At 38.2% G+C, this 24,882-nt stretch overlaps 1 protein-coding gene across 3 annotated transcripts; it reads right to left on the bottom strand.

Moving 5' to 3' along the window:
• Nucleotides 1–1,475: 1,475 nt before the first annotated feature.
• Nucleotides 1,476–24,882, bottom strand: CNIH4 (cornichon family member 4). Of its 3 annotated transcripts, none has more exons than XM_020982177.2 (5): nt 24,706–24,864; nt 22,500–22,568; nt 14,916–15,028; nt 7,479–7,619; nt 1,476–1,691 (listed from the first exon to the last, which is right to left on the bottom strand). In XM_020982177.2, the coding sequence occupies exons 1-5, from the start codon at nt 24,772–24,774 to the stop codon at nt 1,664–1,666; spliced, it is 420 nt and encodes a 139-aa protein (XP_020837836.1). In that variant the 5' UTR covers nt 24,775–24,864; the 3' UTR covers nt 1,476–1,663. The 3 variants fall into 3 exon arrangements, with proteins under 3 accessions (XP_020837836.1, XP_020837837.1, XP_020837838.1); XM_020982178.2 differs by lacking the exon at nt 24,706–24,864 and adding an exon at nt 18,282–18,354 and having other exon boundaries at nt 22,500–22,553; XM_020982179.2 differs by lacking the exon at nt 1,476–1,691 and having other exon boundaries at nt 7,479–7,572; nt 24,706–24,882.

Here is a 24,882-nt window from a genome sequence, read left to right on the forward strand (position 1 = left end):
TTACTCCTCACTTATCTGGACACACAGTTAAACTTCCTATCCTTGATCAACTTGACAGATGGGCTACTCAAAAAAAGGAAAAAGCTTGTGCCAGTGAAGTGGCAGACCTAATGCAGGAGACTTTGCAAGTTTAAACAATTGAAATTAATTTGGATTAATAAAAGGAGGAAGATTAATTTTAAAATTACAAAGTACAGATATTTATTAAGGAAGGGGGAGAGATTAGTACAAGGAAAATGGCATTTTTTAAAATAGTGCTGCAGCTTTTTACCTACAGGGAGACTACAGGATTACTACAAGAGGATAAGTTCTAAGCACATAGAGTATCTACAAGGACCATGTTTTCTGTCCTGCTGGCTGAGGAATTCACTACCTCTTCACAACCCCTTTTATGTCTTGCTAGAACACCATTGCCCTAACTGTAAGACTGACCCATGTGGAGAGGTTTGAACTCAGTAGCCAACACAGCTAAGGCTGGATCTAACATAGGCATGAGACAGTAGCCCATTTAATCTTTTAACGATCGCACACCTTGAACACATTTGGCTGCTCAGCACTGATGGCAGATGGTGATTAATATTCTTGGGGAGGCCACAACCACATTCTGTCTATGCACTCACTTGCAAAGATTCATGTTGTAACTTAGATCTGGCAAATAGTGCTGATATGGTTCATTCCCCTTATCAGCTGCAACTGATTTAGAGTAATGAAATAAAATTTCTATGGTGTAGTTGTGAAAGTATTAGAGCAATTGTAAATGTAGCCAGCCAGACTAGTTATTGTTTATTTGGCTTCAGATAAACAATAGCTTGATTTCAAATTGATTTCAACTACAGTCATCCCCCCAGCTTACAATTCAGTCAGCACCTACCAAATAAATATTCCCACTCTAAAACCACTAGAATATAAGAAAGAATGAATGCACGTTCAATGATTCTGAACTATGACAAATTAAGAAATGTGTTTAAGAAGCTGGAGCTGTGTATGGAGCAACTAAATTAATCAAACATCCTGGCTACAAATTTTGCTCTCTTTGTGTTTGTCGTATCTTTAAACAGGTTAACACTGGTAAATGGCTTAAAAAGTTTTATGACTTCTGTAAGAATTCTGTTGAAATGTCATTTTTTTTAATGTTCATATGAAAAAACCTTTGGTTGAAAGTCTTACAAATTTTAAAGCATATTAAGTACATGAAATTGTAGAATTATAGGGAAAGAAGACAGCTAATTTTTTTTTAGCCAGACTGCCACTGATATGGTGAGCTCTGTCTTATCACTGTGAACTTAGGGATATTTTTGCTAATCCAAGAAACTTCTCATTATATTTATTCTTTATTTCTTTGGCTTGCAATTCTTCAATGATAGTACCATTCCTTCAACAAATGACGATTTTCAACACAGAAGATCAAATGGGTGCCTTCATTACGTGTGCTAGGGGTGAGGCTGAGAACCACAAATCTACAAGAACTCAGTTCATGTTTTTTAAATACTTTATGTGGTAAAAATACAGCAAAAATAGTTTTTCAGGTTGTTTTTTTTTTTGTCCAAAGAGGAAAAAAATATACTGCTTAATGGACACAGTCTAGGCATGGACTAAACTCATCTCTGGCTCCTCAACTGTTCACTGTAGTATAAGACTCCAACTTAGGCATCTCCTTCCAGGTTCAGTCATTTATCAAAGCCAGAATCATACTGTAAAGAAAAGAGATTGTTGTTAACATGTGTTTAAGGAGGACTACAAGAGCTGTCCAACCACTTTCAATTACACAACAGAATTCCTACTTTGAGTCTGTACAGCTGAGCAGGTAATACTGTTTTGACTAGAAAAATCTGTACCTAAATAGAGCAGAACATATTAAAGTCCATACATAGTGTTTAATAAATGCTTGTTAACTGACTCCTTTCCTTTGAAGTTAAAGGTGATTAATAGTAAACTTGAGAATATAACCTAAACCAATGTAAAAAGGAAATGTGTTCAGAAATTTGATTAAGATGACAAAAATCCCCTCAAAAGGTTTACAATCTACTAAAGGATAAAATATAAACAAATTAATATCAAGTACCCAGAATATCATCAGGACAAAGGAAGATCTAGAGTCTAGACTCTAGACCCAAGGGTGGGGAACCTGTGGCCTTCTAGGTCCTTGGGTGCAGCCTTTTGACTGAGTCCGAACTTCACAGAACAGATCTCCTTCATAAAAGGATTTGTTCTGTAAAACTTGGACTCAGGAGGGGCGGAGCCAAGATGGCAGCATGAAAGCAGTGACTTGCTTGAGTTCTCCACCAAACCCCTCCAAATACCCATAAAAAATGACTCTAAACAAGTTCTAAAGCAGCAGAACCCACAAAAAGACAAAGTAAAACAGATTTCCAACCCAAGACAGCCTGGATGGTAGATCGGAAAGGCATATCACTCATGGCAGGGAGAAGAGCACAGTTCGGCGTGGGTGCCCATGCCTCAGCGAACCTGGAGCAGGCCTCAGGGGAATGAATCACAGGCAGCTGTGGCGGTTTCCAGACTCTTCAATCCACAAACGCCAAAGACAACTTAGAAGGTCAGTGGGAAAAGTCTGTTTCAGCAGTGCTGAGACAGGAGCTAGGTCAGAGCCAGTTCCAGAGCGCAGAGCTTGGGCGCCCAGGTGGTGGCTGCGTCCTGAGCTTCCGGCCCACAGACTGAGGGGGAATCAAGTGGCTGGTCACAGGGGGACTGCAGGGATCTCTGTGTTGGTGCTGAGGCAGGAATCTCTTGCTTTGCCCATGCTTGGACCTGGGTCACAGTTCTGGGTGGCAGTCCTGGGGTGAGGAGGAGCGCTGGCATGGTGCAGCTTGTAGTGGCAGTGAAAAGGAAACCCTCCTCACAGTTTCAAGAGAGAAAAGACTGCTTGTGGCCAGCCACTCAAAGACCAGAGCACAGGCCAGGAAAAGAATAATAAACACCTGGACCCTTATCATACCACCTTGGAAGAACTGAAAATTTACAGGACCCTAGGAGTATCTCTGAAAACAGCTATACAAACCCCCAAAGCTTGGGACAGTACATTCTCCACATTGGAAGCAGACTCTTAACAAAGAGTTTAAAACTCAAGTAGTTGGCTGGGATCATGAGCAAACCTCGCAAAAAGAGTCAGACTATATTATCTTACTTTGGTGACAAAGAAGATCAAAACATACAACCAGAAGAAGACAACAAAGTCAAAGCTCCCACATCCAAAGCCTCCAAGAAAAATATGAATCCATTCCAGGCCTTGGAAGAGCTCAAAAGGAATTTTGAGAAGAGAAGTAAAGGAAAAACTGGGAAGAGAAATGAGAGTGATGCAAAAAAAACATGAAAAACAAGTGAACAGCTTGCTAAAGGAGACCCCAAAAAATACTGAAGAAAATAACACCTTAAAAAATAGCCTAACCCAAATGGCAAAAGAGGTCCAAAAAGCCAATGAGAAGAATGCCCTAAAAAGCAAAATTGGCCAAATGGAAAAGGAAGTCCAAAAGCTTACTGAAGAAAATACTTCCTTAAAAATTAGAATAGAGCAATTGGAAGATAGTGACTTTATGAGAAATCAAGACACAGTAGAACAAATCCAAAAGAATGAAAAATTAGAAAACAATGTGAAATATCTCATTGGAAAAACAACTGACCTGGAAAATAGATCCAGGAGAGAGAATTTAAAAATTATTGGACTATCTGAAAGCCATGATCAAAAAAAGAGCCTAGACATCATCTTTCAAGAAATTATCAAGGAAAACTGCCCTGATATTTTAGAACCAGAGGGCAAAATAGAAATTGAAAGAATCCACCGATCTCCCCCTGAAAGAAATCCCCAAAGGAAAACTCCTAGGAATATTGTAGCCAAATTCCAGAGTTCCCAGGTCAAGGAGAAAATATTGCAAGCAGCCAGAAAGAAACAATTCAAGTATGGTGGAAACACAATCAGGATAACACAAGATTTAGCAGCTTCTACATTAAGGAACCAGAGGGCATGGAATATAATATTCCAGAGGGCAAAGGAGATAGGATTACAACCAAGAATCACCTACCCAGCAAAACTGAGTATAATCCTTCAGGGGAAAAAATGGTCATTCAGTGAAATAGAGGACTTTCAAGCATTCTTGATGAAAAGACCAGAGCTGAATAGAAAATTTGACTTTCAAATACAAGACTCAAGTGGAACATGAAGAGGTAAACAGGAAAGAGAAATCATAAGAGACTTATTAAGGCTGAACTGTTTACATTCCTGCATGGAAAGATGATATTTATAACTCATGAGACCTTTGTCAGTATTAGGGTAGTGGGAGGGGAAAAATTTTATGTATGTGTAGAGACAGACAGATAGATAGAGGGCACAGGATGAGTTGAAGATGAAGGGGTGATATCTGGAGAATAAAATTAAGGGGTGAGAGAGGATTATACTAGGAGGAGAAAGGGAGAGGTAGAATGGGGTACATTATCTCACATAAAACAGACAAGAAAAGGTTCTTACAGTGGAGGGGAAACAGGGGAAGGTGAGAGGAAATGAGGGAATCTTATTCTCATAGGATTTGGCTTAAGGAGGGAATAACATATGCACTCAATTGGGTATGGAAATCTGTCTTACCCTACAGGAAAATAGGGGAGGAAGGGGACAAGAGAGCAGGGGGATGATAGAGAGAAGGGCAGATTGGGAAAGGGGTAATCAGAAGGAAGTACTTCTGAGGAGGGACAGGGTCAAAAGAAAGAATAGAATAAATGGGGGGGGGGATTAAGGGAAATAGAGTTAGTTTTTCACAACATGTGTACTATGGAAGTGTTTTGCATAACCGCATGTGTATGGCCTGTATTGAGTTACTTGCCTTTTCAATGAGGGTGGGTGAGGTGGGAGGAAGGGAGAAAATTTGGAACCCAAAGTTTTAAAAACACATGTTTAAAAAAAATGTTTCCACATGCAACTGGGAAATAAGAAATACAGGAAATGAGGTACAGAAATCTATCCTGCCCTACAGGAAAATAGAAGGGGAAGGGAATAAGAGAAGGGGGGGGGAGATAGAAGGGAGGGTAGACTAAGGGAAGGGGTATTCAGAATGCATGCCATCTTGAGGTGGGGGGAGGGACAAGATGGGGTGAAAATTTGGAATTCAAAATCTTGTGCAAGTAAATGTTGAAAACTAAAAATAAATAAATTTATATGGGAAAAAAAAAATAGGACTCAGTCAAAAGGTTGCATTGGAGGAGAGGGCCACATGCAGCCTTGAGGCTGTAGGTTCCCCACCCCTATGTCTAAAGGACTACAAGAAATATAAGTCAGGAAGAAGAGATTTCAATTGGAGTGCATCAAAGAAGGCTTGAAGATGGTACCTGAGCCAGATTTTCCGAGAAGTAAAGGACTTAAACAGATATGGAAGGCTTGAAACCAGTTTGTTTTCTGTTTACTTCAGACTAAGTCTGAACATATACATGTACATTTAATTGAATAATTCAACATTCATTGAAGTGCCTGCTATATATAATTCAATGCACTGTCATGGAGCCCCAGGATGTTGGCAGGAAAAGTGCATGTAGTCTAAGATCTGAAAGGTAAATGTTTTAAGAGCAGAGAAACAGGCAAAAGTACCCAATTCACTGGGAACAAGTTTATTCCCATGTTTGCTGAAATGAAATTAAATGAAGCAGGTCTTCAATAGAAAATTTATTTAGTCTTCAATTTTCATTTTTGGTATTTGAAGGAGTTTTTATATATATATATATATATATATATATATATATATATATATATATATATATATATATATTATATATACATTTATATATACATATATATATATATATATTATATATATATATATATACATATATATATATATATATATACACATATATATGTAAATGACTGGGATAGGTGACATAGATATTTTCTGTCTTAAAAAGTAAAGATATAAAAAAGGCAAATTAGGTGGATGATGAAAAGCAAACCAAATGAACTCTAATTTCAACATAATCTACATCAATAAATTACAGTGTCAGTACAGTAACAGGATTTTAGAAAATGGACTCTGTAGGGTGGAACATAATGACCATGACTTCTAAGGTGTTTCATTCAACAATCGAATTAATGTTTAACTCCATCTGATATTAAAAAGGAAAGACATAGGACGGCAATTTAATAAAAAAAAAAAGTAAGAAAAATTCTCCCTCTTGCCAATTAAGTAAATGTCAAATAAAACAATGATGTGCATAATTTTTTGCTCCTCTCCAACTATACAGAGTGCTTGGCTTGGAGTCAGACCTGTGTTCTAATCTCTCTTCTAGCACTTACTTGCTCTTTGAATCCAGACAAATAACCTCTCTAAGCCTTCATTTCCTCATCTGTAAAATAGGAATAACACAGGTTGTATCTTCCTCACACATGCTGTGAGATTCAAATACGATACATGTAAAGTTCATGGCAGACCCTGAAATGCTATTTAAATGTTAGCCATGATTCCTCAGTGGCCCAAACAAAAGCAATTTATAAAATCTGTCATTGTTTTCTAGTAACGTGAACATTAGGAATCTGCAGATGATAAAAGTTCTAAATCTTGACATATATGTCAATCTATTTCATTAACAGTGGAAGCCTTTCCACTGTTACACATCACAACTCTTTTCAATTTAAAATCCCAGAATGTTGCCTGAGGCTCAGAAGGATGAATGACTTGCCCACTCAGGTGGCATGCATCAGAGGCAGAATTCAAACCCAGGACTTCCAGACTTTAAGTCTAGTATTCTCTAGTATTCAATCAGCACTGTTCCTAATGTATTTCTTTTGTTTACCTAAGATTTGTGAAATGTACCTAGAGGGAAAAAGAAACAAGCCTCCTAAGTTTTGGAACAATACCCTATCCTAATTTCCAGGGTCACAAAGAATGTTTTTCCCAAGTCAAAGTAGTTTATCCAAATATACACATAAGATTTTAGATTCTTTCATTCCCTTGTCCTGGAGAATGAAAGTGAAAGCACAGAAAGGTAACAAGGAAGACAAAGGAAAGGATTTCATGTTTGAAATTGTGAGAAGAAATATGTAGGGTTTCTGGTGATTCCCAATCACTCTCAATCTGGAGATAACAGAAGCTGGATGAGCAGGAGTTGTCTTGGGGATGCCAAACTGACCCACTGTTGTTGGTGCCAGTGACACTACAAATTCTGCACAGGACACAGAATTCAGTGAGTTTGTCATGAAGTGAAAACTCACAGGTATAGGAGCATGAGAATAATGGGTTTAATTCTTAGCTGGTGAATAGAACTTTAAGCATGTTAACAGTTCATTGGCTCCCAAGAGGCTAACTAAAAATCTGGGATATAGATATAATGACAATGATAACTCTGCACAACTAAAAGAAATACAAGCTATCTCTATAAGTCACCTTTGCTTTCAGTGTCAACGCAAAAATCATCTATGCTCTAGTATGTCGAACATTAAAAATAAAATTCCCTGGCATACAGGAAAATCCCAGTGATATCAGACTTACCTATAAAGGTACATGAAGAAACAAAGCAAATGAAAACCAAGCTTGATCATGGCTTCCTTCATGTGTGACTTCAACTGCCCTCGGTTGTGTATCTCTGTAGGATCAAACACTCCCATGTTCCCACTTGGCACCATAATGAACCTGGGAGATTAAAGAATAAAGAATGTTCATACCCACTAACCAGTTGATCCAATTACTAGGAACATACTATAAAGAGATTATTAGTAGGAAATTCAATCTATCTGAACAAAAACACTACTACTAAAACTATGTATAACAGAGGGGAGTAGTAGGGAAGAAAGGAATGAAGAAACAAATTCTATGCCCAACGACTGTAGAATGGCTTAACAGAATATGGTATTTTAATATACCATAAGAAATTAAAATATGAAGAACATAAAGAACCCAAATAGCAATATACCCACTGACTACAAGTCAATTAAAATAAAATTAAAAACAACTTCATGAAAAATAATTATTTTGATACTCATGATCCCTCTTAAACTGAGTCTCATAAATGAGGACATTGAGTCAAATTTCAGTCTTTTAATATGATCAAAGTTTATAAGTGGCTAAGCTTGTGTTCAAATTTAGTCTCAGGCAGGTTGGGATAGTGAATAAAGAACTTGGAGAGGGGAATACTTGAGTTCAAATCCTACTCCACTTTGTATCTGAATTATGCTGGGCAAGTCACCTAATCTCTCTCAGCCTCTATACCTTATCTGTAAAATAACACCTACCTCATAGGATGGTAATGGGGATCAAATAAAATATACATAAAGCATCTTACAAGCCTTAAAGCACTATATAGACACTATTATTATTATAAATACATATATGTGTATGTATACATGCATATGTGGGTATATACAAACATACATACATATACACACTATCCTAACATTTCTAATAAAAGTATAACTATCTTCTTTCATTGGCTCTGCTTCTTCCCACCTCAAAACGTGAACATTCCCCAAGGTTTAATCCTCAGACTTCTGTTCTTTTTGATGGTCTCTATAATCCCTTCAAACTCTAAATAATATTTTCTCATTGTCCTCATCCTTCATGTACTCCATTGGAAAAAGTAGCCTCACAAAGAATTGGAAATTGAGAGGATGCCCATCAATTGGGGAATGGCTGAGCAAGTTGTGGTATATGAATGTAATGGAATACTATTGTGCTATAAGAAATGATGAACAGGCTGACTTCAGAAAAACCTGGAAAGACTTATATGGCCTGATGCTGAATGAAGTGAGCAGAACCAAGAGGACTTTGTACACAATAACAGCCACGTTGTACAATGACTAATATTGTTAAAATGAACCCTTCTCAGCATTACAAGGATCTAAGACATCTCCAGAGGCCTCAGGATGGAAAATGCTGTCCACATCCAAAGAAAGAACTATGGAAGTCGAATCACTATCACTTATTTTTACCTTCTGTTGAGTTTTGTTTCATCTTTCTGATGGTTCCTCCTATTGGTTTTAATTTTTACTTACAACTTCACTGATGTGAAAATATGTTTCATGGGTATGTAAATGTAAAGCCTATATCAGATTGTGCACCATCTTGGGGAGGGTGGGGGGAGGAAGAGCGAGAAAAATTTTCAACTCAAAAGCATATGGAAGTGATTGTTGATAAATCAAAGTAAATTAATAAAATTTAAAATTAAATTAATAAAATTAAAAAAGAAAAGAAAAAGTAGCCTCAGCATCTTGCACAGTAATAGAATTTAATAAATTACTGAATTAAATTGAAGGTTTTATAGAAGGAGGTAATACAATAAAAGTGATGTTTTTAAAAAGATTAATAAAGTGTATAGGGTAAGATAGAAGAAAAATACAAAAACAAAATAATGCCTGCCCTCAAAGAGCTTACACTCTATTGGGAGGAAACACATGTATACAGAAAATTCAATACAAACTACATACAGAGTAATTTCTGAGGCAAGGGCAGTAACAACTGGAGATATCAAGATAAGCTTCCTATAGGATGAGGTACTTGAGTTGAACTTTGAAAGAAGCAAGGGACTGTCAGAGGCAGAGGTGAAGAGGGTTCACTTCAGACGAGGTACGCCTGTGCAAAGGTACAGTGACACACACGATGTGGTATCAGGTACAGAGAATACAAGTGGGCCAACATAGAATGATATAAGACAGCAACACAGATAAGCTCTGAAAGGCAGGGCAAAGCCTCCTTGTGACAGGAAGCCTAAAAAGGCTGGCTCAAGCCACGGTGAAAAGCCAGTCAGAAGAGTGTATATTTTACTCTACACAAAAGAGAGAACCTTTCCAGCTTCTTCACATTAGCAGATTCATGGTGTAGGTATATATGTATCTTGGCAGTCAAGTGGAGGATGAGATAGAAACAGGAGGGGCTGGAGGCCAGGATATCTATTAGGAGGTTATTTTAATACTCCAGGCAAGAGGTGATGAGGGCCTAAATTAGTGTAACTGGGACAAAGTAGCACAAGAGAAAGGGAAATGATTTTATTAAATATTTTGGGAAGTAATGTATAGGGATTTTATAGAACTCCTTCACTTGGAACTCTACAACAAAACTTAGTCAATTCCTAGTCCTTGCCAATGCATAACAGCAGCAGGTAAAATGGCGGCAAAGCAAATGAGTTGACAGCCATGAGAGCTCACGTCGTTCCCAAGCACTTCTATTCCCAAGCACCAAAACTTCTCCCAATCTGTATATAAGGTATAAGTGAGGAAAGATCACTTCTCATATCATTTGGAAGCCAGGTGAGCAGAAGCGGTCTTGGGAGGTATATTGTAGAGGTAAAATCAACAAGATCTGGCAACTAACTGGACATAAAGGGTGAATAAGCTATCAGTTAACTAGCATTCATAAAGCATCTACAATGTGCCAGGCATTGTGCTAAGCACTAGGGATACAAAGAAAGGCAAAAAAAAAATTTTTTTTAACAAAAACAAACAGTTCCTGCTTTCAAGGAGCTCATAGTCTAATAAGGGGAGACTGCATGCAAACAACTGTCAACAAACAAAGACAGAGACAGGGTAAGTTGGGGGTAGTCTCAGAGGGAAGAAACTAAGATTAAGAAAGCCTGGGAAAGAGTCAGAGGATAGACAGGGGTTTGAACCTTGCCTCTGAAGCTCACTATTTCTAAGAGCCTGAGTAAGTCAAATGACTAACTTTGTTGGCCTGTTTCCTCATCTGTAAAATAAAGGGATTGAACTTAATAGCCTCTGAGGTCTCCTCCAGCTGCAAATCTATGGTCCTATTAACTATCCCTCCCCCAAATAAGCTGTCTTCTAGTCTGAAATTTATGTTAGATATCCCTTTAGTTATAGGAGGGAACTCCCATAGGGCATTTGGACTCAGTGCCTCTCCCTCTTCCTGGGAAGAACAGCTGTCCATTGTCTAAAGCAAAAGTGTCAAGCATGAAGCCCACAACACTCCTGAATGCAGCCCAGATCAGATTAAAATGTAATTGGGAAACATGTGAAAAATAAATAAAAATACAATAAAATATAGATGATATTAACATTAGGTTTTCTCAGTCAATATGTGGCCTTCAGTGGCCTTCAGAGATTCTTATATAAGGTTTAGAGACTCTCATTTTTAGTGTAGTAGCTCCTGTTTGAGTCTGACACCACTGGCCTAAAGAATTAATTAAGGTCAAACTCCTTCACTTGGAACTCTACAACGAATCCATAACCTACCTAAGCAGTTAGAAGGAAGACTAGATAAAGCACTAGACCTGCAGTCAGAAAGACCCAAGTTCAAATTCAGCCTCAGTCAGCTACCAGGTGTGAGACAGTAGGCCAAGTCACTTAACTGCTGTCTGCCTTAGTTTCCCCATTTGAAAAATGGGAATAATACTGGTACCTACTTCCCAGGGTTGTTGTAAGGATAAAATGAGATATTTGTACAGTGCTTTAGAAATCTTAAAGTGCTATATAAATACGACTTACTACTTTCCAGTGTTCTCTTCCATTATTCTTCTATATAAAAACAAATTTCCTGCCTGTGTTTTGCTTATGACATGCCTAAATCCTATTTATTCTTTAAGGCCGTGCTCAGGTGACATGGTGATCTCATCCTTCTCTCTCATTCCATATACTGACAATACCACTTATTTGGCAATGAGTTGTGTACTCTCTTGGGACATCCATTTCATGCTTGTATTGTTATCTAATTTTCCATGTATTTATATCTTGTTTCCAGAAATGAGGTCCTTGTGGCCAGGGACCACATTTTATAACTTTTCTTGTCTCCCCCCACAGTGTTTGGCATAAAGCTTTGTCCATAGCAGATGTTTAATAAATATTTGATTGACAAACTGAGGAGGAAATTATTTTTGAATATCTAATGGACTTAAGATCCACATATGGCTCTTCTTCTGAAGTATTCTTACAGAACCTATCCTTCAAACACACATACTTGTATTCTGTCCTCATGTAATTACAAGGAAGGAGGATCTTTGGACTTGACAGCCAAAAGCAACCAAGGGCAGTGCCTTCTTATGTTGCAATCTAACTATAAGTACAAAGGTGGCTACTTCAGGGCTCTTAATTTCTTCCATGTATATTTCGGTTTCCAATAAGATAAGCAAGCACTTGCATGCACTAAGCTCCTGATGGTATGCTTTGTAATTAGTCAAGAGTATACCCAAGACCTAGAGACTAAAGATTTCAGTCCCCACTGTAGCTCTTCTACGGTGTGTTATGGTCAAAATGAGACAGCACTTTAGATGTAGTGGGTTCTTGATTTATCTAGCACTGAGTTCAAGGTCAGTGGGTGGATCTATGAGCCATAAACATGTTGATTCTGCTCGTCTATCTGACAAAGATAAAAAGTAATTTTCTGATTTGCAGATTTAATATGCCAATCAAACTACTAAGAAAATACTTTATAGAGCTTAACAAAATTCATTTGCAGGAGCAAAAGGTCTAAAATCTCTAAGGAATAATGACAAAAAGTAGAAATGAAGGGGTAAGATCTAAAATATATTATAAACAGTATCCATCAAAACATTATGGTACCAGCTAAAAAATACAAAAGAAGATCGGTGGAACAAATTAGATAAGTAGGAATCAGAAATAACTAATTTCAATTAACCAAGAACACAAAGATTAATTCTAGATTAACACTAGAGATTAATTCCCTATTTGGCCACAAATGGGAAAACTGTTTGGCAAAAACAAAACAAAAAAAAACTCTCAAAAATATAGGTCTGCACTTATACCATATATCACAACAAATCCTAAATAGAAACCTTAAAAATATAATAAAAGGTCACATCACATACACCAAAAAAAGAGAAAAATACTATCACTAACAACTGTGGGTAGGGAGAGAATTCTTAACCAAAAAAGGGATAAAGGCAATTAAAGAATTAAAATAAATTAGGCTATATGATATCAAAAAGCTTTTGAACAAACAAAATCAATGCAACAAGAATAAGAAGGGGGGGCAGCTAGATGGCGCAGTGGATAGAGCACTGGCCCAGGAGTCAGGAGGGCCTGAGTTCAAATCCGACCTCAGACACGTAATACTTCCTAGCTGTGTGGCTCTGGGCAAGTCACTTAACTCCAATTGCCTCACAAAAAAAAAAAAGAATAAGAAGGGAAACCACTGCATGAGAAAAAGTCATTTCAGAAATATTCTTGATCAGCGTCTGATATCAAAGATGTAAATGGAAATGGAATTAACATACATATGTATTATAATCAAGAGCCATTCTCCAAAAGATAAGTAGTCAAGTTTTTAACAAACAATTCACAAAATCGGAATTACAAATTATTAACAACCAGTGAAACAGCTCTAAGTCACTAATAATTTTTTAAAATGCAAATCAAAATATCACTTGAGATTTTATCTCACCAGAAAATTCAAAAAGAGATCAAATGATAGGAATAGTACAATGTTGGAAGGGCTGTGGGAAAACAAGCACATCAGTACTCTGCTGGTGGAGCTGTGAATTAATCCAATGATTCTAGAAAGCAAGTTGGAATTATGCTGAAAAAGTGACTCAAATGTCCAGAAACTTTTAAGTCATAGATCCCACTGCTAGATCCATGCCCCATGGAAGACAAAAATAGAATGAAAAGTCTCCTTTACACCAAAATATTTGTTACATCACTTTTTGTGGTAACAAAGAATCAGAAAGAAAGTACGTGCCCACTGAATGGGACAAAGCTAACAAACTGTGGTGCACAAATGTAATAAAATATTACTATGCTATAAGAAAGGACAAATAAGAATACAGAGAAGCATGAAAATATATGAACTGATACAAAATGTAGTAAGCAGTACGAAAAAATAATATTCACAATAACTGCAACAATGAAATGAACAAAAAAAAAATGAAACTGATCACTATCTATTAGACATATAACAACATGCTTCACCTGAAAAACGACGAGAAAATGTACCGCCCTTCACCAGGGAGGTGAGTGACTAAGGGTATAAATATTGCATATATTTTCAGACTCAAATAACATGTTAGTTTTGCAGAAACTTTTTTTCCCTTTAATCTTCTTTGTTACAAGAGATGGCTCTCTGAGTGAGGGGGGAAGAGATCTGAAGATGATTTCAAAACAGAAGACATTAATTTCTGAGTGAAGAGAGTCCTAACTAAAGGAGTAATAATGTAAATGGAAAGAAAAGACCTCTTAAAATAAGAAAGCCACATTCAGTCATGCTAAGATCATGCTAAGAAAATTTTTGTTTTACTCAAACCAACTAGCCATAAATACAAAAGAAAAAGCCTAAAATTTTCCAAAAGCACTGAACTATTACCATTACCAATGTGATTTTAAGCACTGTTCGTTGTTATTTCAGAGTTCTTTTCAAGTTAGAAAATATTCTGTATATTCTTAGAATTATGGGAGTATTTCCAATTTGCTAATATTCGAACAAAACCATATGTTTAAGTCAAGGCTTTAGTAATTGTTACAATTATCTAATTTCCATGTTATAATATATAATATAAGGTCTGCAATAACCTGTGGGTCATCTGTGGTTTGGCCTAATCCATGCTTGTAGATATTAAATACAACAAAAAGCCTAACATTTTGGTCACTTTGAAAACTTTTTCCCTGAAACAATTAAGTACTGAATGAAAAACATTTTTTCAAGTTTATGACAGCTAAACATTACAGACTTGAAAAAATATTTACACAATACAAACTTATGCCTTTCCACCAGAATAGAATCTTGCAAACAGCTATTTTCCCACTCCAAAGTAAACAATTCTAGTAAACAATACATATTACACAAGTAATAAAGAATCCTTCTTTCATTTATTATATTATCTAATAACCCCTTATTAAGAGTAGGCTATTAAAAAAAAGTACAATAAATGTTCTGGCTAACTTTCAAATGTGGCTTAGTACACCCTCATTTTTACTACTCTAGGCCAAAAACCTGCCCTAATGAAAAAACTAAATATGCTGTACTCACCGATATATATTCCAGGTAGCAACAGGCAAGTTGAGGAGAAAGATGAACCAGTGCAATGAAATAAGCATTAATACAGTAACAATAGTGTGGCCAATCAATTCTGGGACCACCCACTGAAAAGAAAGGAAAGCACATTTTACCTTTTGTTCACATTGCTTCCAGCCAAGTCTATGAGTGTAAAAAACCTCCATGCTGGCACCTTGGGACTTTAACCAACGGCAGATGCCTCAGATCTGCAAGCGGCTTCACCTGCCTATGCAACCAACTGACTGCCTATGTGGCCAATTCAAGTTTGTTTTAAATAACATAATTAAATTTCATGTTTGATTTTATCACACAAATTTAAAGCCTTGATTGAAAAGGGGGTGGAGGTAGGGAAGTCTAGTTTACTTTTTATTTCAATCTCTGTGCTTTAAAAAAAACCCCTAAGTCAATATGAACACAAATTAGGCTGTTACAGCTGGAAAGGGACAGAAACTGAGCCTGTAATTTTAGTGGCATAAGGAGCTCCTGGTGAGGAACTTCTACCACACAGGCCAGCCAGTACCTTCTTTACAACTTCTGTTTTTTAAAGCTTTACTCAGAGTAGTGGTGTCAAACTTAAACAGAACCAGGGGCCACTAATCCATACAAGAGGATCCCTGGAGCTGGAATGTGACATTATCTATGTTTTACCCTATTTTTATTTATTTTGCTAAATATGTCTCAATTACATTTTAATCTGTTTCTAGCCAGACTCTGGCCCGACATTTGCTGACTCTGGCCTACAGCACTGAAAAATAACTCATCCAAGTTCACAAAGTGTGGATATGTCAGAGGTGACACTTGAACTCGGGTGGTCCTGGTTCTAAGGCCAACTCTCTATCTGCTATGCCACTTGCAACCACTAACAATCTCCATAAGACCTTTCAACCCGGAACCTCAATGTACTTTACAAACAAACCATTCTCATGCAGACCATCATTCAATTCAAGGAAGGATATAAACCTAAACACTGAATAAAGCTTAAAGTAAATACTTGGAAGGGAAGAGAGGTAGTAACAGAACCAGGACTTAAATTTAAGATTACATTATTACATTAACATGGCAAAACAATTTTAGTTTCCTTCATTTATAACTCCATTTTTCACACACTGACAACTATTACAGTTGGCTCCCAGTGGGGGAAAGAAGGCGCAGAGGATGTAGGAACAGAAGGACCTAAAAAACTGTTTTGTATTAATGAAGAGGACTAGGACTTTTGGGGTGCTGCAAAATCCCCAAGATCGCGGTACCGGGTCCTGCTGAATGAATTCAACTCAAATCTTCTTCAGCCAGAGGAAAAGTTTATTAGTGATAAATCACATTGGCCAGGTGACACCCATAAAGACCAGCGGGCATGAGAGGTTCTCACGCCTTGTGGGCCTTAGATTCTCAGCATCTGAATGAGGGCCAAGGTGGATCTTAAAATACTAAAGTAACTTTGGGTGGCCAGAGAAGGGGGTTGGGAAAAGGGTCTAGGTAACAATTCTAATTGGGGAGGTCTGAGAGATAATGGAGGGAACAGGAAGGCAGAAGCTTGAAATGCATCTGCACAAAATAAAAGTGGGGCTAGGGCTTTCAAAAGGAGATAAGGGGAGTCGATAAGGAACAGTTTGAGACCAGAGAAGGCCTTTCTGGGGCCTATAGACAAAAGGGAGCCAGATTCTTTTAGGGCGCATCTGAATAAGATTAAAAGGTAAGGCTAAGGCTTTCAAAGGGAGATGAGGGTCTGGGGCCTGTGAGTCAGATTCCCTTTGGGGCAAAGGGCAAAGATCTTGGCTTGGACCCTGCCCCCATCATTAACTTGTGTTTTATCATTTTTAAAAATGTATTTTAATAAGCTAAACAAAATGGAATATTAAAATAACTCTCAATCAGCCAGATCCTCCCACTGGGTAATTTGTTCTCTAGGGACAAACCGTAGGATAGTTGTTTCTTTCACATTTTCTGAAAGTGTAGTCAAACTTTCAAACTACTAATAAATGTATAATGTAATTCAGCAGTCAGCAACATTTATACATACTAGCCTTATTTTCTTTTCTTTAAATAGTGTCATTAAACTCACAAATTAGGGGAATGCTGTTTACCTAGTCTTTAACAAAGTATTTGAATACATATCTCATACTATTCTTGGGAAAATTATACAGAGATATGAGTTATGTGTCCATCTAGTTATATGAATTCTGAAGTGGTTGAAAGGCCAGACTGAAAGGATAGTCACTAATCATTTAATATCAACTTGGAAGGAGTTCTCCAATGGAGTTCGAAGGAATGTATGCTTGGCCATATGCTGCTTAACATTCTTATCAATGGAAGGTATAGGTGACATCCTTATCAAGTTTCAGATGACACAAAACTACAAGAGATAGTTACTCTGTATGACAGAGTCAGGATCAAAAAAGATCTTATCTTGTTGGTCTGAATCTAATAAAATAAAATGAAATTTAATAAGGATAAATGTAAAGTCATATACTTGAGTTCAAAAAAATTAACTTCAAAAATAGAAGACAGCAGCAGCTCATCTGAAAAAGAGCTAGGAGTTTGACTGGCTTGTAAATAAAATGGGTCAAAAGTGTGACATCCCTACAAAAAAAATTAATGTGATCTTAAGCTGAATACAGAGGAGCACACCTTCCAGAACAAGGAGGTGATAATCCATATATATATATTCTACCCTGGTCAGACATCTGAAATGTTGCACTCATTTCAGTGTGCCAAAATTTAGGAAGGACACTTGATATGATAGGCCAGTGAGTGTCCAAGGAAGGCAACTACGAAGGTGGAGGACCTAAGGATCACACAATATGAACACTGACTGAAGAAAATGGGGATGTTTAGCCAGAACAGGAAATTCATGGGGAAGGGAGGGGCAATGTAGCTGTCTTCGTGGATTTCAAAATTTGTCATGTGGAAGACAGACTACCCTTGTTTAGTTTGGCTTCAATGAGTAAAACTAGGAGGAACGGGCAGAAGTCGTAAAAAGGCAAATTTAGACTTGATAGCAGGAAGAACTGGAACTGGCCAGAGGCGGAATGGACAGATTCAGTAGGTTTTGGGCTCCCTGGTGCCCAGTGTGCTATGGTAATGTTGTCTGTCTTTTCCAGATTTTTCCAACCATGAGTTGGAGTAAATTGTTTCTAAAGTCCCTTCCAATTCTGAAGTTCTACTGTGACGTCTTGATAGAGTGCCAGAGGCACAGAACTCAATCTTAGAAGGTTAGGTAGACAGTGTGAAAACAAGGTAAGGAAGGGTGGGACACGCAGTCAGGAAAGAGCATACATAGGGAGGTGGTGCAGCTGCTACAAACAGCATGCCTTGGTGCGGCAGTATAACAAGGCGGCTCACCTCAAAGCCAATGTCACTCCCAGCCCTGACCCTAGAGAGTGAGTGCCATCATCAGTCCCAAAAAACCTGTGGGCTTATGAGATGAGACAAACAGTCAAGACACTGGAGCTTGCTTTGGCAGGGGAACTTCAGGCAGGGAGAGTTCATAAAATTCTCATTCAATACCCAAGGACTGTCGCTACATCCATGCTATAATTAGCTAATACCACCCTAGAGATCTGCCAATGTTCAGGTATCTCTAAAATGACTTAAATGAGGGGTCCTTCATCTTTTTTGTGTCAGACCTCTCTGGCAATCTTCTGAAGCCTTTGGATCCCTTTCTGGAGTAATGTTTCTAACTGTACAGGATTACTGAGGAAAGCAATTTTATTAAAATACAGCTATCAAAATATTTTTTATAACAAATTCACAGACCTCTGACTTAAATGGACAGCAAAGAATAACCCTCTCGTTCAAAAAAACTGGTCTTTTTTTTTTCAGTTTTCAAAAGAAAACCTACAAAAACATCCCACACACTAAACAAAAATAATGTGCCACTCAACCAACCAAGAAATAATTTATTTGAAAGTTAACAAGTCAATAACAATATTACTACTAGGTAATTAAGATATAGTTAATTAAAAATTCAACTTTAAAAATTTCATTTTATTTTTATCATGGGCCAGAGAAATCTCAGTAGAAAAAAAAATGGAAGAGACACGTGAAAGTGGTTTTTGGAGTGAAGCACATTTATAACACCTTTTAGGCACAAAGTGTAGGTCCATCCTTCCCCCAGGATGAACCAATGCTATATATTCAATTTCTGCGATTCAAATTATTTACCAAAATAGAGTTCTGGCTAAATTAAAGGTGATATTGCCTCAGTTACCTGAAGGGAATCTTTTAAACAAAAATGCCCACTATTTTGGTCTGACTATAAGCTGAATTTTTTTCTCCCAAATCTGGATTATATAATTCAAAGTATGGCCTATAAACTGCAGTGTGCTGATGTTAACATAGAGTGGGGTGGTGCAGTATACGTGATAAATTGGTAAACTTAATCTGCATTGTTAATATTTTCCCCTTTCTCCTCACTTTCTTAAGTCTAGACAATTAACAAACAATAAATCAAGCTCTGATTTGTATTATTTGCCTGTTTCTGAGGTGTAAATATTCACACTAAACAATTTTAAAATGCCTCCAGCTGGTTCAGGCTGGCACCACCACCACCACCACCACCACCACCACCACCACCACCACCTTTAAGTGTTATTTTTCATTGTGTGTGTGTGTGTGTTTCCTTTCAAAGAGGTATCAAAATGGTAATATGGTTAAGAGAGTGACTGCCCTTTCAATTATCATCCTCACGCAGGGATGATGTGAGACTCCAAGAGGAAAGAAACACAGACTCAAGAAAGAGAGCAGCTTTCCTCATTTAGGTACTTTGCCTTTGCTGTAACAGTGAGGGAAAATGAAAGGGAAAAAGGAGGAGCTGAAGAGAGATTTTTTTCACATCCAATATTCCTGATGGTGTTTTATTACATCGATGTGAGATATCAAAACTAATCCAATCTCTGAGATGGAAGGAAGCTCTGAAGTCATCTGGTCCCCATCTAATCTCTTACCTCACACAGGAGTACCTTGAGAAACAGTCATCTAATTTCTGTTTGAATATTCCAGTGACAAGCACTGGCTTTGGAGTCAGAGGGCCTGAGGTTAATCCAGGCTCTGCTTCTAACTGCCTGTGCAATCTTGAGCAAGTCACTTAAGTATTCTATGCCTCAATTCCACATCTGTAAAACAAGGGATGAACTAAACGGCCTTTGTGATCCCTTCCAACAGCCTTTTGAGTCAGCCGTTCCATTTTTGGGCAGCCTTGATTGTTAAAAAGTTCTTCTTTATACTGAAATGAAATGTGTCTCCTTGTAACTACTACCCATTGTTTTGGTTCTGCCCTCTGGAGCTCCTCAAGTAAGCTCCAACCCCTCTTCCACTTGACAACCCTTCAAATACCTGAAGACGGGAAACTATTCCTCATTAAATCTGCTTTTCTCCAGGCTAAACAACTCTACTTCCTTCAACCAATCCTCCTCTGACCTGGTTCCAAGTCCTTTCACCATCACAGATGATTTCCATTTTGTCCAATGCCCCTCTTAAAATGATCTGACCAACAGAGACAACAGTTGTACAAATACCTTTCTTATTCTGGGAAATACACTTCTAATCATAGAGCCTAACATTAGAGTTTTTTAGCAGATAAACCATACTGATGACTCTAATTGAGTTTACAGTCAACTACAACCCCTAAATCTTTTTTATATGAACTGCTGTTAAGACACATCTCTTCTATCTCATATTTATGAAGTTAACTTTTTGAATCTTGGAAAGACAGCCTGGTGTAGTGAAAACTGTAATGGACTGGGAGTTAGAAGACAAAGTCTGGGCCCTACCACTTACCTAGCTGTCTAACAGTAGACAAAGTAACAACCTCTCTGAACTTCAGTTATCTCACCTACAAAATGGAAATTATATTTATACTACCTATATTACAGGACTGTTCTGAAAAAAGGTTTTATAACTATAAAGCACTATACAAATATAATCTATTGTCACCACCATAATTCCAATCCATAGGTCAGAAGAAAGGATGGCCTCCTACATATTGGACACCCTATAGCAAATTTATATAAAGACATGGACAACCGTAGCACAGTATGGGCAGGCATGGAGAGGGTGCAACCTGCATCACTGGGGAGCCTACAGAATCAACAAACTCAGATACCCATTTGAATATTTGGGAAAAATACCAATTAAATTTCATCCTGTTAAATTTGGGCACTCTTTAAAACAAGCCGGATCCACCTTTTTTTTTTTAATTCTGTCATTTGGTGTATTTTAGCTAACCCTCCCAGCTCTGTGTCACCTGCAAATCTGATATATATGCCATTGATGTCTTCATCCAAATCATTGATAAAAGTGTTGAAAAGGTCAGGGTTTAAGACACTGTATTTATGCACACCAGTAGGAAGACCTCCCTCCAGTTTAACATGTATTCATTAACTAATATTCTTTAGTTACAGATTCAACCACTCTGTTAATCCACTTAACTACACTGTAGGCTAAGGTCACAAATGCAGTGTCAGAACTCCCAATTAAAGCTAGGTTCTCCTGATTGCAAGCACAGTGTTCTCCACTATGTTACATACTTCACCTTCTAAGTTCTCACAAACCACCTGTGAATGTTTTATATATTGCCAGGGATTAACATCAAGCTCAAGAGTCTAGTCTCTAAAGAATCTAATTCTTCCCTTTCCCCCTCCCCCACAAATCAGTATTTTTCTATTTTCAGTCTTTCAGCATATTTCACATTTTTCATAATTCTGAGCAACTCTACAATTTCATCCAGGTCTTTGTTGATGTAGATCATCTAAGATGGGACTTCTAGGGATATTTTTATGGAGAACAGAGATTATCCTTTTCTGCTAGGCTCCAGAGAACTGAACCAGGACTAGAGAGTGACAAATTTTGGTTCCAGTAAGTAACAAGTTCTTTAGAATTAAGAGCTGCCCCAAAATGAGATGGGGGTATCTTTGAGGGGTAAGAGAATAGTTATGTTCTCTCTCATTAGATACGTCCAAGTGGAGGCTAGATGATCCTTTGTCAGGGACTCTGTACTATACATAGTACAGATTCATGCTGGAGATATGGTCTGGACTAGAAGACTTCTGAGGTTCCTTCAAACTCTAAGATTCCACGATTCTTTGAAAAGTCATTTAAAGTAGCTCAGTGTGCTTTCTAACTATCTAGTTGCTTGCTTTGAGTTTCAATTTCCTCTTCACTAAGTTTGTCCTACCATTAATCAGTTTGAGGATCCTTTTTCTCAACTGAGAAGGCAGAAGCAGGGTAGGTGGGTATTAACTTTCCTTTCTCTTTCTCATTTGGTAGCATTATTATTATAGTATCTGCCTCAAGAAGTAGACCCAGCCCTGGTATCTTTACATCAAATATACTTTTTAAAGTTCTTTATTGTACTTGGAATATCTTTTTTTTAATTCTGAATGCTTCAGTTCATTCTGGCCCACTGCCTTCCTGATATTGTTTTTAACATATTACATCCATAATTCAAACTTAAAGAAAGAAATTCTACAGTCAACTGTTCCCCTTCATTGGTACAGAATCGAGAGCTGACTAGATTCCTACTGACTAGAACATTAGAAAATAGGCTTTTTAAAACCTTACCTTGTTCAATTTTGAGCAACAAGACCTAGCGTTAATGTAGTCACATTCTAAATCAGATAATGTGATTATCTGAAGACCAAGATAAGGAACCATTAAATTTGTTCTCTAATAACACAACAGTGATTTCATGTTAAAGCCTCAGAAAATGACTAAGTATACAACTCATACTGCTCAACAGTAAAATGAGGTTTGACTTGATAAAAAAATTTTTTTTGCTATTTCTTTACCAAAGAACATTAATGTTAGATTATTAAAACAACTCAAATTTCTCATTTATTTTACCCCTATTCCCTTTTTAACCAATGACATTCATGGATAGCCCTACCAGTACTCACTATTTCCACATCTGGGCCTCCCAAATGCAACACAATGTGAAAAACAGAGAGATTAAAAAGATCCAAAATGAAATTACGAAAGTAGCAAAGTAACAACTATTTTAAAAATTAAAAAGAAATGGGACTATTCAGCATATATCCCTTTCCTCCATTTCCTCAATGTCCTTGTCTCCTTAACCCCCAATATTCTGGCTTTCATGCTCACCATTCTACAGAAAAGTGATAAGTACTATCAATTACAAACACTCTATCAGGTGATTTTGCTTAACTGCACTGGGGAAAAGAACTGAGGGTTGGGGAGGTGTTTTGTTCATTGTTGGAGTTCTGGGGCTGTTTTGTGTCAAAACAAAGGTTATCCATTTTTAAAGAATTTTAAAACTGCTGTAGGATAACCAAAAGGCAGTATGTTCTAACAAACTGAAGATTTAGTTTCTGTCTATGTAATGGGGATTCTTAATCTGGGGTCCATGAACTTTTAAAAAATATTTTGCTAGCTATATTTCAATACAAATTGTTTCCTTTATGATCACATGCATTTAAAAACATTGTTCTGAGAAAGGGTCCACATGTTTCAGCAGACTGCCAAAAGGGTTCATGACACCAAAAAACGGTTAAAAATTCATAATCTAAATTCTCACACCCCAAAAAAGTGGGAAGGAACATTTATTTCTAAACCATTCATTCATTCATTTATTTAACAATTACTGAGTGGGTACCTTATTATGTTCAAGGCACTAAGTAAAATAGGAAGCAGATTCTAGTTTAATTTTAATCACAACGCAATGTAGCATTATTAATACTGTTAATAAGATTGGTGTCCTGGAGCTGAGATAGTTTCTTTCTTTTCTATATCCTGAAGTGCCTACTTAAGTTCAGTCCTGAGCTTCAATAACTACTTTCTGCCTTGCATAGACACAGTATAAATATTGTAACATGAAAGAATAAATATAAAATCTCCATGAGACCTGTAGCCAACTTCAAATGGGCCTGTTTTGTTAAAACACTTCTGGCATGTCGAAAGACTTAAAAGAGTTCACATTTTAGAAACCACAAAAAGTAGCTGCAAAAAGGATGGAGGCAGTTAACTAATAGTGTATTTATAGATATAACATTTCTTCAAAACTGCGTTTTCATTACGTTTAACATAAAACATCCAGAAAAGGATGTTATTCCAAAGCAAAGAGTTCACCTCTAGAAAACGAACCCCAGTCTTGCTTGGGGTGTGAGATGCCCAAGCTGCAACACTCAGGAGAACAAAAGAGAGGGGGGTGTCTAAAGGTATGACAAGAGGGCTGGCGCCCTAGATCAGCCGCGGGGAGGCTGGGGTCCCAGCCGTGATCAGCCCGATGGGGTATGCAGTGCCCACGCTGTCTGGCTCCACACCACTGGATTATCCTTCCCCGCCAAAAAAAAAAGAAAAAGAAAAAATCTCCTGGGGAAACCCAACCTTCCTCTCCGCAGAGCGCCGAGGGACGGACCGAGGCAATAAATCATGCCCGGTTAGGCTGCACCTAGGACTCGGGAGGGGAGAGGGCCCAGCCAGGGAGACCCCCACCCCGGCCAAAGCGGGGACCCAGGAAATCACGGGATCGGGACCGAGCTGGGGCTCCCCTCGCTCCTCCGTCAGACACACCCACCCCCGGCCCCCGGCAGCCCGCCCCGCCCTGGCCAGAGCCCAGTCCGGCCCTGCTCGCGCGCACCCCGACTACGGCGCGGCGGCGGGCGACCCCCAAGCCTTCCCCTGGCCGCACCCGCGCCCACTCAGCCCCGAGGTTGGGGATCCCCCGACCCAGGCCCGGGCCCGGGCCCGCTACGCCACGGGGGCGGCCGACGGAGTCCCAGACAGGACAGCAAACGAGAGGCAAGGATACAAAATAGACGGAAAGGAAGATGAGGGCGCAGCAATCGATGAGCGAGAAGACGAAAACCACAGCCTCCATCCTTTGGCGCCTTCGTCGCCGCCAGTTCCGCCAAACCGGCTACTGTCCGCGGAACCGCCCACCAATGGCCCCGCCGCGCCGCTGCATGACGGGAGCGGTAGTCCGCCG

The sequence above is a fragment of the Phascolarctos cinereus genome, unplaced genomic scaffold, assembly GCF_003287225.1.
Source record: "Phascolarctos cinereus isolate Bilbo 61053 unplaced genomic scaffold, phaCin_HiC Scaffold_5;HRSCAF=322, whole genome shotgun sequence".
In the NCBI taxonomy this organism is placed as follows: Eukaryota; Metazoa; Chordata; class Mammalia; order Diprotodontia; family Phascolarctidae; genus Phascolarctos; species Phascolarctos cinereus.

What these genes read in the sequence shown, in the direction of transcription:
- CNIH4 (XM_020982177.2), bottom strand. Translation starts at nt 24,774, where the DNA reads ATGGAGGCTGTGGTTTTCGTCTTCTCGCTCATCGATTGCTGCGCCCTC. An exon ending in TCTTCCTTTCCGTCTATTTT is followed by an intron (nt 22,569 to 24,705) that starts GTATCCTTGCCT and finishes CTTGGTCTTCAG; the next exon opens with ATAATCACATTATCTGATTT. An exon ending in TTCTTCATGTACCTTTATAG is followed by an intron (nt 1,692 to 7,478) that starts GTAAGTCTGATA and finishes TTTTCTTTACAG; the next exon opens with TATGATTCTGGCTTTGATAA.